At 41.2% G+C, this 18,801-nt stretch overlaps 1 protein-coding gene across 4 annotated transcripts in view; it reads right to left on the minus strand.

The window, feature by feature from the left end:
* Window positions 1-16,289, minus strand: part of LOC121933436 (putative protein PTGES3L) — a 28,681-nt gene extending 12,392 nt beyond the window's left edge. Inside the window, exons 1-8 of one of the 4 annotated variants that reach the window (XM_042473162.1) lie at window positions 16,135-16,289; window positions 13,392-13,501; window positions 12,246-12,312; window positions 10,745-10,843; window positions 8,447-8,536; window positions 6,855-6,908; window positions 6,464-6,492; window positions 5,469-6,016 (exon numbers count right to left, since the gene is read on the minus strand). In XM_042473162.1, the coding sequence (XP_042329096.1) occupies window positions 6,481-6,492; window positions 6,855-6,908; window positions 8,447-8,536; window positions 10,745-10,843; window positions 12,246-12,312; window positions 13,392-13,501; window positions 16,135-16,269 (567 nt within the window). In that variant the 5' untranslated portion in view covers window positions 16,270-16,289 and the 3' untranslated portion in view covers window positions 5,469-6,016; window positions 6,464-6,480. Of the gene's footprint in view, window positions 1-803; window positions 939-5,468; window positions 6,017-6,463; window positions 6,493-6,854; window positions 6,909-8,446; window positions 8,537-10,744; window positions 10,844-12,245; window positions 12,313-13,391; window positions 13,506-16,134 lie in introns of those variants that run through there. The other 3 variants (XM_042473163.1, XM_042473164.1, XM_042473161.1) reach the window with 3 other exon arrangements.
* Window positions 16,290-18,801: the final 2,512 nt, after the last annotated feature.

Raw genomic sequence — 18,801 nt, forward strand, 5'->3', positions numbered from 1 at the left:
CGACACACTCCAGTTTCTCAATGTCCTTTTTGAATTGTGGTGCCCAGAACTGGACACAATATTCCAGGTGGGGCCTGACCAGAGCAGAATATAGTGGCACTATTACTTCCCTGGATCTAGACACTATACTTCTATTATTGATATAGCCTAGAATCACATTGGCCTTTTTAGCTGCCGCATCACATTGTGGACTCATGTTCAACTTGTAGTCTAGGACTCCTAGATCCCTTTCATATGGATAAGTCTCCTTAAGTCCCCCATCCTATACCTATGCATTTCATTTTTAATACCTAAGTGCAGTACCTTACATTTTTCCCTGCTGAAGTTCATTTTGTTAGCTTTGGCCCAGCTTTCTAATCTATTCAGGTCTTCTTGAATTTTGATCCTGTCCTCTGGAGTATTAGCTACTGCTCCTAATTTGTTGTCACCTGAAAATGCGATATGTCCCCTATTCTTTCATCCAAGTCATTGATAACAATGCTAGGAAAGGTAGAAGGATGTAGAAAGAGAAGTAGACCTAGATCAGCGGTTCCCCAAACTGTGCTCGTTTTAATGGAATTTTGGACTTCAGCTCCCAGAATTCCCAGACTATTGGCCACTATGGCTGAGGCTTCTGGGAGATGAAGTCCAAAAGCTCTTAAAGGGACATCATCACTTCCAGCTGCATCTGCACTGCAGCAATTATCCAATTTGATACCGCTTTAACTGCCATGGATGCAGCCCCTACTTCCCATGGACCTATGACCATTGTCCATGAGTGCCACTCCACAGCCCCATCATGGCTCCCTTCAGTCTTTCCAAACCTGCTGGAGCCAGCTGTCTCTCTGGCACTTGAACGCCATGAAGAGGGAAGAAGAAGAAGAGCCGCAAACCAAAATGGCTGGTCTGCCCGGCCAATTCTGGCTTCAGTGACGGGCACGGCAGACAGCAAGGGAAGTGGGCCACTTCCGCCCTACTTCCGCCCGGCCTACGGCGACTGGGGAAGGACAGAATTGTTTGTCTCGCGCTTCGCAAAGCTTCAGGGAAGATGGTCCTTGATTTCAAAGCTGGGCAAATGGAGGAGATTGAATTAATGTGTATCATAATAAACACTAGAGGCCACCTTTGTCACACACTCCTGAAATGTGTTTGCCTCAGTTTACATTTTTAATTATTGTTTTTAATAATATATATATATATATATATATATATATATAATATTATTATAATATATATAATTATATATATATATATATAATTTTAAATTTAAATTTAAATATATTTTAGGTTTTTTATTTTTTTATTTATTTCAACATATTGTTTTAAATTTTACTTCCATATATTTTATTTTTATTTTACTTCCATATTATTTTACTTCCACATATTACATTGTGGTTTCAAATACAACATACTGTAATTAATACATGGTACACAAATAATTCACAATCCAGTATTCATTTCCCAAGTATCTTCATTTATTTTTCTATCCCCTTCCCTTTATTTCAGACTATATTCTTAATAGCACATCCTATATCTACTGTTTCAACTTATCAATATCCCTCCTTTATTTATTATTCTTGTCCATTACAACCCATCCCTTCAAAGTATATATATTTTAGAGTTATTTAATGATGCTGTTATCATTTATCATCTTGTTGCTTTTGATTGGAGGTTCTAACTGCACTCTTGTTTTGATAACTATATAAAGCGTCATGCAAAATGTATGGCGCTGAATAAATAAAGTTTAATAATAACTATTATTATTATTATTATTATTATCCTTTCAATTAAAAAATCATGCAAACCTCATTCACAACTGTACATATTACATCGTTGTTAAGTAACATTTTTCTCCTCTATTACTTCCAAAAATTTCTGACCCTATTTTTATTTCTATTCCCCCTCTTAAATTGTAATCATATTTCCATTCCCTTTCTCCATTTGTGCAATTAATTACAAATTACAAAATTATAAATACTATTTTTCTTCTTTCTATTATTTTCCTTCACAAGGTATAGCATGATATACATTTCCATTTCCCCTTTGCTTCTATTTAGCTGTTGATTTCACAATTTTCTTTCTTGTTCATCTTAGCTTTTGTCCTGCCCTATCAATTACTTTTTTTAAAAAAAAAAAATTAAATTAAAATAAAATTAAAGTATAATTCAGTTTTATATTGGTCATTTAAAAACCCTCCATAGTCTTGAGCCTGGTATGTTTTAGCTTGATATGATCCGCACTTGCTTTCGGGAAAAGTTGAAGAGCAGCTGGACGCTGCAACAAAGAATATCTTGATACTGTCATTCCCAAACTCTGGCCTTCCAGGGTTTTGGACTTCCATTCCCAGAAGCCTCAACCATCTTGGCTAATGGCCTGGGATTCTGGGAGCTGAAGTCGAAAACACCTGGAAGGCCCAAGTTTGAGAATCACTGACCTAGACCCTCCTTATCCAAGGCTCTAACAACCTTCCCACTGTGCATTACTGGGTATTGTGAATAAGGCAGTTTGATACCCCTTTAACTGCCAGGGCTCCATCCCACAATTTGAAGTTTTGTGAAGCACCAGGGCTCAACAATGCTACAAATCCAAGGATTCCATAAGATGATGCTCAAAGTGGCATCAAACTGTACTATTTCTACAGTGTAGATCTGTTATTGTTAATGTTAACCAACCTTTTAGTTGGTTCTGAGTCTGACCCAAGGTGGCCCTGTGGACAAAACACCTCCAAGACCCCCTGTCTTCCACTGCTCTGCTTAGGCCCTGTAAATTCAGACCCCTGACCTTCCTGAATCTGTTCATGTCTTACTTTCTTTCTATTGCCCTCTACCTTTCCTAGCATTATTGCCTTTTCTAGTGAGTCATGCCTTCAAATGGTGTGGTCAAAGTACAACAGCCCTGGTTTTGTCATCTTGGCTTCCGGGGGAGTTCTAGTTTGATCTGCTCTAGGACCCATTTGTTTGTCCTTTTGGCCATCCATTGTATCCTCAGCACTCTTCTTCATCACTACATTTCAAATGAGTTGATGTTCTTTTTATTGGCTTTCTTTACTGCCCAGCTCTCACATCCATACGTGGTGATGGGGAATACAGTGCCTTGGATGATTCTGACTTTAGTATTTAGTTGTATGTCTTTACACTTTAGGATCTTATCTAATTCTTTCTTGGCTGCCCTTCCTGTTCCTAGTCTTCTTCTGCTTTATTGACTGCAGTCTCCTCCCTGGTTAATGTTTGATCCCACATTAATCTTTATTTCAATTTCCTCATTGCCTAGGTTGAATATATGTAGGTCCTCTGTGGTCATTATTTTTGTTTTCCTTATGTTCAGCAGTAAGCCTGCCTTTGCACTTTGTTTCTTGACCTTCCTTAGTAATTGTTCCAAGTCCATGATGGTTTCTTATTAGTAGTATGGTATCATCCTCATATCTTATATAGTTGATATTCCTTCCTCCTATCTTCACTTCTCCTATTTCCGAGTCTAAGCCCGCACTCCATATGACATTTTCTGCATACAAGTTGAACAAGTAGGGTTACATAATTCAGGCTGGCCAGACCCCTTTACCAATTGGAAACCATTCTGTTCCTCCATATTCTGTTCAAAAAATTTCCTCTTGCTCTCAGTAAAGATTTCTCATCTGTATAGATGCAAGCTCTGAAATGGGAATCCCACCCCATGCCATTGAAATTATCAGACAGCACTTCCAGACCCTCTGCCCACTGGGCAAAACCTCTTTGCAGCTGCCACTTCTCCTTGGAGGGGGTGAGGATAGGAAGCGCCAATATTCATTTGCATATTATTTAAAAATTGTTTAATAACCACCAGAATTACATTGTGTATGCTTTGTTCAATCCAAAGCTTCTTGTTCTTCTAGCACAGCTCAGACAAGGACTATATGCAACTATCCAAGCGTGCAGACTTGTGATGGCAGGGCTAGCTCTACATTTAAGGCAATGAGGCAGCTGCCTCATATAGTCTATGCTATATACACTATATAGCAGTTGCTATGCCGTGCAGGACAGACCTGTACCTGTACTATGGAATGTGGCTTTTGACCCTTAAGATAATGCTTCGTGCACTTTCTGATGTGGGGGACAAGCAATCCCTCAACCCAAATGTGCCAGGGATTGATACTATATTTGTGCCCATTGGGCGTAACTGTTTCTATCCTGGAGACTTCCCATAGACTAGCAGCCAATGATTTGTGATTTGGATCACAACTTTGCATTGTGCCTTAAGACAGTCAGCTGCTGCTTTCCAGTGTGATGAATGCACTACCTCACTACCAGTGCTATAGTGATATACGGTTGTATATTAGCTGTAGGCCCCTTTCTGTATATTTGTCTAACATTTAGCCAACATGAATTTACCTGTGGGAGTCTTCTGTAAAGTGAGCTTGGGGTTGGAACTGTGTTAGTTAAAACGATGATGAACTCTTTCACAGTTCTAAAAATGTGTACTCCGGTGTAAGTTTCATTGGCTCAGTGACTCAGTGGGACTTACTCCCACATATGTGCAGATGCAGTTTCCTTCTACTTAGGGAAGGGTGGCACCGCAACACAAATCAGATCTCTAAAAAACCTCAAGTATTCAAAATCTCTATAAAAAAACTCAGGCCACTATCTGGAGTGAATCTTATTCATTAGTCCCATTAAAGTCATTAAATCGATTTTTGAATGACAAGTGATCACATAGGTAAATCCCACCAATTCAATGGGTCTGTTCTAGTTATAATAAACAACAGGATTCAGACCTCATCATCCAATCTACCTGATAGGGTTGTTATAAGGAAAAAGTCAGGAGAAGGAGAGCCATGTATACCACCTTGAAGAAAAGGTGGGATTTAAATGTACACTAACTCACAGCCTCGACAAGACTGGCGATAAACGCCAGCATCAGGGCAGATGAGGGACATGGCATCCATACAATGCAAACCCTGACGCTGCCCTTATGCCGCCGTCACGTTGTGTGCCTGACTGCACGGCAGGTGGTATCACGACGCTCCTCTGGTGCACCCAGATGACACAGCACCAAAAAGCTGCAGCGCCAGTGGATATGGTGCTCTTTCCACCGCACAAAAAGGAGCCACTTTTTGCAGCTCATTTTGCACTTCATAAAGGTCAGAAAAGCTGGTTGCCATGGCCCCAATCCAATGAAGACAGAGGTGGCTACAGGTCGCCCATAACTAACTAAATAAAGGACTTCATGTCTGGGTCTCTACTTGGAAGAGTTGGGGTATGTGTGGGTGTGTGTCTGTATATGTCGCAAGGCGGAGGGGCTTTGCTGTGGCAAGGTCAATAGCTCACAACCATCTAGGAGTACAGGTAGGAAGAATAAATTGTACTGTATCTAACCTTTCCTACTTGAGGTGTTGGTTTAGCACTCAGTACCTCTTATGTTTTTGGGGGTTTTGCTTGTGTTGATAGTCAGGAACATGAGATCATCTCTTCCAGTCCCAGGGCCAGTTAGAACTGAACATGCAGCAAACAAAGAGGTCAGAATTATTACCAGTATTTATTGGCAGATGTTTGAATACTATTATGTACAACATTTCAGAGCTACAGAAAGCCCTGCAGAGTGAAAACAGGGAGGGAGGGAGGGAAGACTGGTTGGTTGGTTGGTGTGAGAGGAAGACAGCAAAATAAGAAAAGAAAGAGGCAACATTGTGCTGTAGGCTAGAATAGGTAAAATCCAGTTTACCAGATGTTGCTGAACTGCAGTTTGCAGCAGCCCTAGGCATCATAGCAGTGGTGAAAAATGCTGAGAAATGCAGTTTAGCAATACGTAGAGGGATGTATTTGGCTGACCCCTGCTGTACTCATTAAGTATGAGTCAGGAGTGTGCCCACTACATTGCTCATCAAGCATGAGAATCTCAGAAAACAGATTCCCCACCTGAAGTTAGCACTAGCTTTCCTTGCACTGTGTCTTGGAACAAAACAGTGAAGTCTGAAAATCCCTGGGATGCATATATCACTTGGCACTTGATCCATTGGATCCTTCCTCTTCCATCTCTTGCTTTTATCCCAATGGTGATGTTGAACCTAGATGAAGGGAAAATGCAATCACAAAATTCAGAACATATCATAAATGGGCTTTGGAACAGATTACAGTACAGCAACCAGCAGGCTCTTCCTAGCTGGCATCACTTTCAAACATTTAGTTCTGAGTGTAGATTCTTTTCACACATTGTTCAGAAATAAGCAAAGTGTTGTTTGGTTAAGATAAAAAAAAATCCAGTGAGATTTTGCTTTGGCAATCTGATTGACTTGGTAACTCCAGTGTAACTCAAACTGCAGTTGTCTGCAACACTTCTGAAACAATAATTGCAGAACTACCACTCTGGTTTGCTTTTCTCCTTCCATGCCTTACCCTTGGACAATGTGCTGCTTAGTCTCGTTTTACCAGCTCTTTAGAGGTCTCCCCCCCCCACAATTTCAGATATACCTACAAACCCACCTACCCCCCATTGTAGGTGCTGTGAAAATTACCTTTGGGACTTCTCTTTTTAGATGTCATCCTAAAAGACATAACAGCAGACAGAGAAAGATCAGTACCTTTCTAGACAGAGCACTAGATCTTGAGCACCAGAGCCCACATAGTGCCTTAAAGTACCAGTGGGACACAAAACACATCTTCTGTATCTCCTCACAAGTCTCTGGCCTTGATAGCTTGCAGATGTAACAGCATTTGGCAGAAAGAGCACAAGATTAGAAGCAGCCAGAGATGAGATCCAAATCTCATGGATCCAGAGTTTGGAGACTACAACTCCTAGAATTCCCTAGCCATCATGGTTGTGGGCTCAGGCAGCTGCAGTCAAAACAAATAATTTATCCAAGTTCTGCATGGATCTCACTTTTCTGTCATCTACTGAGTACTTACATCAAGATCATCCATTGCAGGAGGCTCCCTCTTTGGTGTGACCTTCTGCATGAGCTGGATGGGAATGAAAACAGCAACGTAAGGACTACAGCAATGCTACCTATCAGAGAACTGAGCATCCTGTGGTCCTCTAGGGGTTGTAGAACTCCAGTTCCACTCAGTTGAAGTCAGCTTTGCCAATGAGGATGTTGGTAAGACATCTACATCTGGAAAGTCAGTGGTACCCTACCTTGACTTGCAAATGGATTCATATCTACTTCCTCTTTTTCTGATGGGAAATGGGGAGCCTATCCTGGCTCCTGGTACCATAAAACAAACACCAAGTTTACTTAAATTTCAGTGGTGCTCTGTGATTCACTCCAGTTTTCACAGTTGTTATGTAGCCACAGAAGAACATGGAAATGGTTGTTTCTTCAACTAGAGCTCCCAAGATCCCCCAACAAATACATGTATAGCCAACTGGGAACCGTAAACCAAGAAAGAAATACTTCTAAGCTCTGAGTAAACACATAGGGAAATATTTACCCAAGTGCTTTAACTGCAATTTTGATGGCTTTTTACATGATGGAGGAAGAATGAAAAAGGAAGAAATCTACTAATATTCATGAGGGCCAATAAATATAGTGATTTTTCCTATATAACAGTGGTTCTTAAAGTGTGGGGCAGGACCTCTGGGGCATACACAAGTTGCTCAAGGGGTGTGTGAGATTTGGAGGCCTTGATCCCTCCTCCTCTTCCTCCTCTGCTTCTCAATTTGTTTCTGTCCCGGAAGGGGAGAAAAGGCCAAGGAAGATGCTTGAGAGAGGAGGAAAAAGAGGAGAGCTATTTCCTTATAAGATGTTAAATATGATTATACATGAATATGTGAATGAAAATACACACACTAAGCAAAATATTTTTATCCATATATTATGTCAAGCGGGGTGGGGGATGTGACATCCGGATGTAAATATAAAGAGAGTCATAAGGGTAAAAGGTTTGAGAACCACTGCTAACTTGGCTTTTGGATACCTTATGGATATTTGTATAATATCATGAAAAGCATATTGGTGTATGGTACTTTGATTCATGTTTAATGCAGATTATGTGTAGCATTTTTCTTTCATGGTGCTTCTGCAACCACCCTCACTCAAACATGGTGTTTTACCAGACTGGGGGTGATCCAGAAAACAACCTCTTCCATTTGAACCTCAATGCCCACAATCTTCCCGTTCACATCTTAATCTGTATCTTTTTTAAAAAAATAAAAAAGGAAGATGAATTAAGGCAGAAGAAGAATTAAGGTATAGTGCCTTCTGTCTGCTAGGAGCAGACACAATAATGATGGGGTGAGTGCAACGTGTGTGACAATCTTCCACACAATCGCACGATAAGGACGGCATAAGTATGGGAGCGATCCACTTTGCTCCCGTCCTTATCCTCTGTGTGATAATCCCCTAAATCAAAGAATCTTACTGTTCCTCCTGTCATTCTTGGTCAAAGAAGCCAACCCAGATACAGCAGGGCAAAAGCGTCTCCCTCAAACTTCAGAGTTGCTGATTCTGGATTAAAAATGGCATAGAACTCTTTCATGATTCCACAGCTGGACTCACCTCTGCATACTGCTCCACCATGGCTGCCTCCACCTCCTCATCTCCTTCCCAGTCCCGCCAATTATCAAAATCCACAGAAAGCCATGCTGGCTGCAGGTAAGATGAAAAATTGTAAGAGGTATTGATTTGCAAATGCAAATTATTGTAATCATTATCCCCTATATTGGTTATCATCCTAGTCATGTCATTCTGTATCATTCCAAGTGCTCTTCAAGTATAGCCCCAAATACGTTGCACTGCAGTAGTCTAAGACCAAGGTCCTTCAGGGGTGTGTAGCATACATCTCAACGTGCAAAGTTACACACTGCTCAAACACATGAGGAAAGGAGTATTACAACCAATTTCAGCATGGGAAAATGGATATGTATTGGCTGAGAACGTGCATCTGCATGTGTAATGGCACCATATGTGCAATTCCACTTCCAAGACCTTGAACTTTGTGCGGACACTGTCGAGTTTATCAAACAGGAGGAATTTCTCTTAAATTCGAATGAAAAGAAAGTGCGGCCAAAAGGCATTCACTTAAAGTTGCTAGTTTTGTGCAATTACGTGAATATGCATTGCATTCAAACTGGCTCCCTATTGCCCAAAAATAGCATGTCATTGCCTGAATTTGCATGTAGCAGTCTATCACGCAATAACGTGAAACCACATGATTGCGTTCGAACTGACTTCCCATTGCCCAAATTTGTGTGTAGTGGGTTATCACATAATAACATTAAACCCCATGATTGCGTTCAGATTGCCATCGGATTATAATTCCAATTCCCCTTGTCTGATAAACTCCATTGCGTCAGACAAAAATGTCCAAACGCTTTTGTAGAGGAACCTATGTGTGTATATGGCACCAATGGAATTCTGGCTTAACTGATACAACCAGTAACAGTGTCAGTAACCTGCTAAATAAGACTGATTCAGAAAAGGCAGCAGCTGACTCACTAAATGTAGTTGTGCAAATGCACTCCTCGCCATTTCCACCACTTTAAATTCCTGCGGCAGTGTGGAATCAATGAGCTCTCCCAAGATATATGCCTGATCTTTCTAAGAATGTTCAGCCTTTTCTAGGATGTATTGAATCCCAATCTCTCAGCCAGAATTTCTACTGACCAAAAGCATAGTTGTCTTGCCTGGAATGAACATCAAATTGTTCCTCCCCATCCCACTTGATACTGAACTCAGGTAGTCTAACAGTGACCCCAACTTCCCATACGCCTGATGGAATTTTGTCATTATAATGCTACAGGTCCAATCAATGATGGGAGCATAATAAGGCACAAGTGGTAAAGAGCAAGATACTGAGGCATAAGCATCTTTAAAGAATGGGATAGTGGCATCTAGAAAGAAAGGAAAAAAGGCCTCTACCTAAATCAGTTCTTGTCATCCCCTAATTACCAGTGGTTCATGGATGAGGGGGATCATCTCAAATTTTCAAAGGGGTGGTCTACACTGTTAAAAAAATACATCACTCACTTTCAGTTGGTGGCAATCTGGCCACATGATGTTCTGTCCTATTCACACTGAGTGTAAGGTTTTGAGGTGCTTGAGTGCTTTAATCCACAGAAAAAATAATCTCGATTTTCCCCAGATTTGCCAGGGAAATTCAGATGTGTAGCCAGCGGATTTGCACTAGCAGTGGAGGGAAGAATTTGTGGTGGGTAAGGCTGGACAGAAAGGAGCCATAAGACACATGATTCTTCCTGCCACTACGATTCTCAAGAGACTCTGGGAAGTTTGAACTGTTAAGTTTCCATTTTTTTTAAAATGCATTTCTGAACATAAATGGATACCAGTATATCTGCTTGGTTGCATCTGCATAAATGCATATGTTTGCATGCTTGATGGATAGGATCAGCAGCAGCAGCAGTAGCAGCAGCCATGGACACATGGCAGAAAATGATTCAGGGAAATTGGCTTGTTCATCACCATTTTACTATGAAGTAAACTTGGAATGGGCCGCTTAATATGAATTTGCCACCATTTGTCTCTCTGTCCTTACTAACAGTACAGATAAGCCCTGGGTCAGTGTGCATCTAGAAAACCCAGGTCCACCTGGATTTTATGGTAACCATATACTTGTCCTTAGTGAAGCATGTTCATTCCTTTCGACCAAAAGAGGGTGGGAAAGATCATTTTCAATTAGACGTTTTAGTAGGTGGCAAATATGACTCGCTTTTACTGATGTCCCTTTTTGTTCAACACTGAGTTTGAACTAAGCAGAGCAGACACCCCATATGGCATTGCCATTCAAGAAGGCCCACTTAGGTTCTGTAGGGGAAATCAGAAAGCAATGGCTCCTACCTTTATGTCCTCCTTGGTCAGACGTGGCCAGGCCACTTTTTCCTTCCACTTACGTGCAAAGAGAGTGATTGATCTGCCAGAGCGCTTATTCTGAGAATCCTGAAAGGACAGAAAACAATCAGTCAAGCTTCAAAGCTAACATGTTATCAGAACCAGCTCATGCTGACAAAGTTCTCCATATTTTCTCAAGCGTGGTATAACTTGATGTCAGGTGCATTTCCTGGTAGCAACATTTTGTCAAGGATGTATTGCAGATTTATGAAATGTAGGCCCCACAATCTCAAATAATTTCAAAACAACTTTAAGCCACCGTCACCGCAGGTAATTAGAAGTGATATCACAAATAAAATATTCAAAAATTTAATCAAATAATATATTTCTTTACACAAGTTACATCCCGAGGTTCTGTCTACACTAGAATAGTGTTGGACAACTTTAGCAGGTCCAGAACAACTTAACGTTCCCCTACAGTGGAAGTGGTGGCACACACCATCAATGGTGGTGTGCCACCAAATTTTGCTAGCAGTTTTTTTAATCCATTCTTGTTTTAACGGGGTTTCCTCATATTGCTACTGACCACAAAGCGTTGTTTAACTATGCATGTTTGCTGTAATGATCTTTAGCAGACTACGAGTGCATTACTGAACACTTAATAGGTATATATTTATTGGTAAGCACTTAGCATTTGTACCACTTGTAATAGTATTAACATTTAATTATTATAACATGATTATTGGAAGATGTAACATAACAAAGAGCAATTGGTTAGTGACTCTATCGTACAGGGGAATTTCGGCTTCTTTCTCTCTTCCCCTGGATAAGGAGAATCAAGGGACCTGGAATGATTCTTTTTTTCTTTCTTCTTTTAAATTTTTTTATTGTAGAGTGACTTCTTAAGTGCCCCACCTGTGCTGCATTTCTAAGGCCCTGTAAATATTTCACAATTTCCCAACCCTTTTCAACATGTTGGCATTAGAAAAATAATCAGAATGTTTTCAGACTGGTTACTCCTGGTTCTTTTCTGCTATAGTGTAGAACTGCAGTTAGATGCACACCTTTTTCAGGAGAGGCTGTGAGGAGAGAAACTAGGTGAGCCTGGCTAGAGCCAGTCAATCACAGCTCGGTGAGTGTTGAGTAAAAGGGGGCTATGAGGGTGAAAGAAACAAAACTGAGGCTTATCTGTGACAGAGGGCAGACTGGGGAAAAGCTATGCTAAAGACAGGAGAGTCAGCCGGGGGAAAGAACTGACTGGGTTTTGGGGAGCTGTGAACTATTAAAACGTTCAGGGGTTAATGTGTGATCTCATTACGTATTTATAATCATGTACTTGTTTATTCTTGTTTACTACTGTGTCCGGTTGTTCTTGTTAAGTTTTAATAGAGAGTCTCGCCATGCTTAGCACAGTGAAGCCACTGAGCAACTATTAAGTAAAGACCAAACGTCAAGGACAGATTAGATGGAATGCTAAAGTTGGCCTTCTCTTTTTTCTTGAGCTGCTCACCTTAGAATTCACCCGGGCATAAAAGTGAATCTCGTTGTACAACTCCACACCATCAGCATTCTTACAGCTGAAGAAAGACAAACAATAACCTCTTTTATACAGTTGACAGTTCAGACAGGTTATACAGTCTTTCTCTTTGTAAATAGTAACTGAAGAATTCCTCTCTAAATAGTTGATCTCACTGTATGTTACTGAGGTGTTAAGCAACCTACACCTTTTATTCCTTTTCCAAATGTGGGGGTCTTTACACTGAACCCACTGAAAGTGAAGCCTTTCATGTTGTTCACTGCAAACACTCAATGTGAGGCTTCCCTGATCATTCCTCTGCCAGACATATGGACTTTCTCCTGTCCTCCACAGACACACACTTGTATGACACCAACTACAGAGTCAGTCTAAATGCCCTCTAGGTTCCTATGAGAATTTATACTACAGTATTTCTTATCTGCAACAAGACATCACTGTTCAGCAACACATCTCCCCTTGCCCTCTTCTCCAACCTCCAGCAAAAACTCCATTCTCTCCCAACAGCTACTTACCTTGTACTCACACAATAAATCAAACATTTTATATACAGACCCATGACATCACAAGGCCTTTAGGAAGCTGCATATATTACATCCCTCTGCAGGAGCCCTGAAGCTTTACACAGCTAAAAGCCAGCAAGAAAATGTTTTGCTGTGTGATAATGGTGCAGAGAGGATGAGCAGGACTAAGCAGTTTCTGACCCTTGCAAAGCTTAGTGTTTCCATTACTTAATCAATAAATTAATATTACAATATCATCATTGTAATATTACAAATATTTGTGGATGTTAACAAGCACCTTACTAGAGTATTTTATCTGGGAAAGTTAATAAAGAACATGCAATGCCTTCTGATGCATATTTACTTGGAAGGAAGTTCTACTATGCACAGTTTATCAGGATAGATTATATATGGGGGGAAAAGAAGCTAGTAAAGGTTTTCTTATATAGGAAGACTAACACAGATTGTGCCATTGCTTCTCATACATGATTTGTTGTCCTGAGTAACAAAAGAATGTTCATAGTGCATGTGGCCACATTCAAATGATTGTCAGAATCTACTGATATTCATACCTGTTTTCTATCTAGTAATAAGAATCTTACTCAAGAAAGATCCTTACCTGAACACCACCTTGTAATCGTCAAGGTCCACTTTCACATCCACACTGTCCTCCACACAGAACTCTAAAAATACATAGCGTGGGCGGTCATACCACAAAGTTTTGGCTGCCTGCCTTAGAAAACATTGGAAGGACACATGTTAAAAAAACATCAAGAAGCCAAAGGTGCAAATGTCATTGTCGGATAAATTATGGGGATCGGAGCATTCGCATGTCAGAATCTTGACTGATCAACGCTACAAACTTTGAACAAGGTTTGAGATAGTTTAAACTGTCACAGCATCCTTAAAACGATGTATGTGTGGATTTTCCCAGTCCTTCAGGGCATCATCATCATCATATCCCACTTTCCCAAAAAAAATTGGGACACAAAGTGGTTTACAAAATAAAAAACAATACATGATTTGTTGTCCTGAATAACAAAAGAATGTTCATAGTGTATATTTATGCGTGGTATTTATGTAATTCTGCACTTAGCATCCTGGAATATCAAATTGTGATTTGACTATCAGTGAACACATTTTAATGTGATGCCATCTGGTATATAAGAATTAGCAAAATTTGGGGTTTCTTTTCTTGCCCTCCCCCATGTATACAGTGATTTAACTCTACTAAATATTGCACTCCATAGCACACTGTGCAACAATTTCACAGATAAAAAAGGGACAAATGTGGAAGTTCTCTTCTCTCTCCATATTGAATTAATGGAGTGCAAATGATTGAATTTTTGCACTTTGAATTCAGTTTGCAGCAACTCAAGTAAGTTGAGGATGAAGGGGGAAGTGAGAAGAGGAGAGAAAATGTGGGACATTTTTGAAATGGCTGGAAAAGTAGGATGACAGAGGATTAATCCCAATGTCTCGGCCAAATTTGGACAGTTTGAGAGTATGCTGCATAGAAACGTCCAAGAGCAATTTTCTTTCAAAGAAATGAAGGACACTTCCAGATGACATTTTCATTACATTTCAAACTGAAGGGACAACACAGACATTGGTCCAAGACCAAAACACACTGCAGAAATAATCAAGTTTGAGACTGCTTTAACTGCTCTGTCTGGCTCAATGCTAGGGAATTCTGGGAGCGCTAGTTTTGTGAAACATTCAGCCTTCTCTGTCAGAGAGCTTTGGTGCCACAATAAACTACAGTTCCTAAAATTCCCTAGCACTGAGCCAGGGCAGTTAGAGCAATGTTAACCTGGATTATTGCTGCAGTGTGTTTTGGACCATTGTGATCGTCTGTTTATAACCCTTCTGTGTTTTCCCAATGCTTCTTCTATCTTTTTATGTTCCCCAAAAATTATGGACCCGAACAGACAGGCCAAAATAAAGCTGCTTTGGGTCACTTTGGAGGTATGCTGTTTAAATAATGCATGCGTCCTAAGAGGCCAGAAGCTGCACCAAAGCCATGTTCCAGTCCTAAGGACTGGAGCGCTGCTTTGGCGCAGCTTCTGGCCTCTTATGATGCATGTGTCATTTAAACAGCATACCTCCAAAGTGACCTGAAGCAGCTTTATTTTGAAAAAAAAGACAGAAAAGCTGCAGAATGCCTTTTGAAGGGTAGCACTTGAGTCCCTGGTTATTGCTGTTGTTGTTGTGTACCTTCAAGTCATTTTTGATTTATGGTTACCTTGAGGGGGTCCTATCATGAGGTTTTCGTGGCAAGATTTCTTCAGAGGAGGTTTGCCATTGCCTTCTTTTGAGAGTATGTGACTTGCCCAAGGTCACTCAGTGGATTTTATGGCTGAGCTAGGAATTGAACCCTAGACTCCAGAGTCATAGTCCAACACTCAAACCACTAACTATACCATACTGGCTCATTTGAGTCCTGAAGCACCAGAAAATATAGAAACAGAATTCCTGAAGAACTAAAGAAGAACTAAAGCATGCATTTATTTCTGGAAAAGGAATACTGGACTGAGCCAATTCCATTTGGAAAGCAAGCAACATCCTTTTGAGGACAGAGTCAAACCCCAATTCCCACATGTCTAAGAGCTATTTCTGGCTGCTCAACAGCCAACACTATACATACCGCCACACAACATGCTGTATCTGGGGATCAGCCCTGACAAAGGAAAATAGAGTTGTGGGCTGAGAAAAAGCGCAAAGTGCATTTTCTTTCCACAACTTGGAGAAGATGGGAAATTTATTAATAAAAAGAGATTAATAGTTAACTGGTAGCAAGCTGTTAACAGATTTTGAGCTCAATTAATTAATCAGTCAATCAATCAGTTAGTCCACACTTTTCTACTAACTTTCCCCTCTTTGACAAAGGTCCAAAACACACTGCAGAAATCAAATAACCCACTTCAAGACCACTTTAGCTGCCCTGGCTCAGTGCTAGGGAATTCTGGCAACTGTAGTTTTGTGAGATATTTAGCCACCTCTGTCAGAGAGCTCAGGTGCCACAATAAGCTACAGTTCCCAGGATTCCTCTAGCATTGAGCCAGGGCAGTTAAAGCAGTCTAAGACTGGATTATTTCTGCAGTGTGTTTTGAGCCACAGTCAAAGCTTTTGGACTACATCTCACAGAGCGCCTCACTGGCCATGCTGGCTGGAGGCTTGGAAGAGTTGGGGCCCTTAAAAAAGGTGGTGCAAAGGAAGTGGAAGGAAGGAGTTTCCTGTCTGCTGTCACAAGGCACAAAGTATGTTTATTGTTCTAAGGGATTCCAAGCCAAAGAGCCAGAAAGCAGAGGGATCTTGTGACAAATGAGAAAACAACATGCTGGCCTATTGAAGGCTCTCACCTTGCCATGGCTGCTGCAGCTGAGATAGCCCCTCCTTAGGAAAGGAGAGCAAGGCAGCTGGTTTATTTGGAGCCCCCTTTGCCCGGGTGGAGCCAGCCCTAGAGCCAGCCCCCTTGTCCGGCTGTCTCTGTCCATCACTGGCTGCCCCTGGAGGCCAGAAATCCAGAATTTTCCTGGCACATCTCTCAGCCAGATAGGATGGATAGTTGTAGCAAGTCATGCAGCTTTGGCGCAGCTTCTGGCCTCTTAAGATGCACATGTCATTTAAACAGCATACCTCCAAAGTAACCCGAAGCAGCTTTATTTTGGCCTCTGTTTGAGCCCTATACGATGGATTCATTATAACTGGTCTGAGCCCCTTTGAGATGTGTATCACCTTGGAGGGAGGAGAAATTTCAAGGGATCCTCTTTTGGTCTGTGAAAGGACTAAATTAGCTGCATCCGCACTGCAGCCATAATCCAGTTTGACACCACTTTAAGGGCCATGGCTCCATGCTATGGAATTCTGGGAGTGGGTACTTTGTTGTAACACCAGAGCTTCACCCACAAAACTACAGTTACCAGAATTCCTTAGCATTGAGCCAGGGCTGTTAAAGTGGATTTGAAGTGGATTATTTTTGCAGTGTGTTTTGGACCTTTGTCAAAGAGGGGAAAGTTAGTAGAAAATTGTGGACTAACTGATTAATTGAGCTCAAAATCAGTTAATAGCTCACTACCAGTTACCCCTCTTCTCCAAGTTGTGGAAAGAAGTTGCGGCCCTTATAACGGTGTCAAACTAGATTATGGCTGCAATGCAGATGCAGCAGTCTTTTGCGGGGGGGGGGGAAGTATTGTAGAGACTTGTGGCATCTTGAAGACAGGCTTATTTATAAAGGAATGGCACAGGTTTTCCTTGACTGGGTCCTACAGCTCCTGCCATCAGAAATATGGTAGACCTTGATCCAAAAACATACTGCAGCAATAATCCAGTTTGAGACCACTTCAACTGCCTTGGCTCAGTGCTAGGGAATCCTGGGAATTGTACTTTATTGTGGCTCCAGAGGTCTCTGACAGAGAAGGCTAAATGTCTCACAAAACTACAAACCCCAGAATTATCCAGCCCGAGTCCCACTGATATGGATTGCCCAATATCTGCCTCAATAGGTCTCCCTCCACTAATTATGATTATTATTTAAAGTGATTTTAACTGTATTTTATAATGCTGTTGTTTTATAATTATGTGATTTTTGTTTTAAGAACAGGGATAAGGGGGTTGTGTATCTGTTTATGTATGGTATTTTTATCTAGGTACAGTATTACTGTTGTAACCTGCCTAGATCTGATGGGAGAGACAGGATAAAAAAATATTAGTAGTAGTAGTACTACACTTGTCCCTCCATATTCGCTAGGGTTAGTGGCACAACAAGGCCCTCGTGAATATGGGAAAACCGCAAATAAAATAAAAATAATAAATAAATTTTTTATTTCTATCCCGCTTTTTGCCAGGCAATCAAAGCGGCGTACAACAGTTAACAAAAACACCATGCTTTTTCCTGAGAGGATGCCTCTCTAGGAGTCTCTAGGTCCCCCAGGGCAACTCTGTGGTTAATGTCCAACAGACACTGACCATAGAACTGCGCTGGAGGCCTAGTGGAGTGTCCTTTCTAGGTCTTTCAGTGCAACTTTTAGTTAAAGTTGACCATAGAGTTGCGCTGGAGGACCTAGATATTCCTAGAGAGAACACATTCATCAAATTTGTGAACAATCAAATGCGCAAATATCAAATTGTGGAGGGATGAGTGTGTATTATTTTGCTGTTTCTGGTCTTAGTTCAGATGGTAGGAGGTGCCTGCCAGCCTGCAGATAGCCATTCCTACCACCTGAAGTTAAAGACCAGAAACAGCAAAATGCAGGCCTCTAGGCCTAACAGCTCCGATATCTTTTCTCCTGTTTGCCTCATGAAGAAGCATATGAAAGTGTAGTGTGAGGTAAACAGTGTCGGAGCCGAAGGTTCAGTTTATAATTTTCATAGCTCTATGTGCACAACAGACGTCTGTACGTCAGGCGGAAGTGACGCCTCTTTCTGTCTAACATTTTCGTAGTTCTATGTGCACAACAGACGTCCTACATCTGCCGGAAGTGACGCTTCCTTCTGTCTAACATTTTCGTAGCTCTATGCGCACAACAGACGTCTGTACGTCAGGCGGAAGTGACGCCTCTTTCTGTCTAACATTTTCGTAGCTCTATGTGCACAACAGACGCCTCTATGTTTGCTGGAAGTGACATCTCCTTCTGTCTAACATTTTCGTAGCTCTATGTGCACAGCAGACGCATCTACTTCTTCCGGAAGTGACGTCTATTTCTGTCTAACATTTTCGTAGCTTTATGTCCACAATAGACGCCTCTATGTCTGCCGGAGGTAACGCCTCCTTCTGTCTAACATTTTCGTAGCTCTATGTGCACAACAGACGTCTCTACTTCTGCCGGAAGTGACACCTCCTTCTGCCCACCATTTTCGTAGCTTTATGTTCACAACAGACGCATCTACATCTACCGGAAGTGACGTCTATTTCTGTCTAACATTTTCGTAGTTTTATGTTCACAATAGACGCTTCTACATCTACCGGAAGTGACGTCTATTTCTGTCTAACATTTTCGTAGTTTTATGTTCACAATAGACGCTTCTAC

The sequence above is a fragment of the Sceloporus undulatus genome, chromosome 6 (genome assembly GCF_019175285.1).
Source record: "Sceloporus undulatus isolate JIND9_A2432 ecotype Alabama chromosome 6, SceUnd_v1.1, whole genome shotgun sequence".
NCBI classification, from domain to species: domain Eukaryota; kingdom Metazoa; phylum Chordata; class Lepidosauria; order Squamata; family Phrynosomatidae; genus Sceloporus; species Sceloporus undulatus.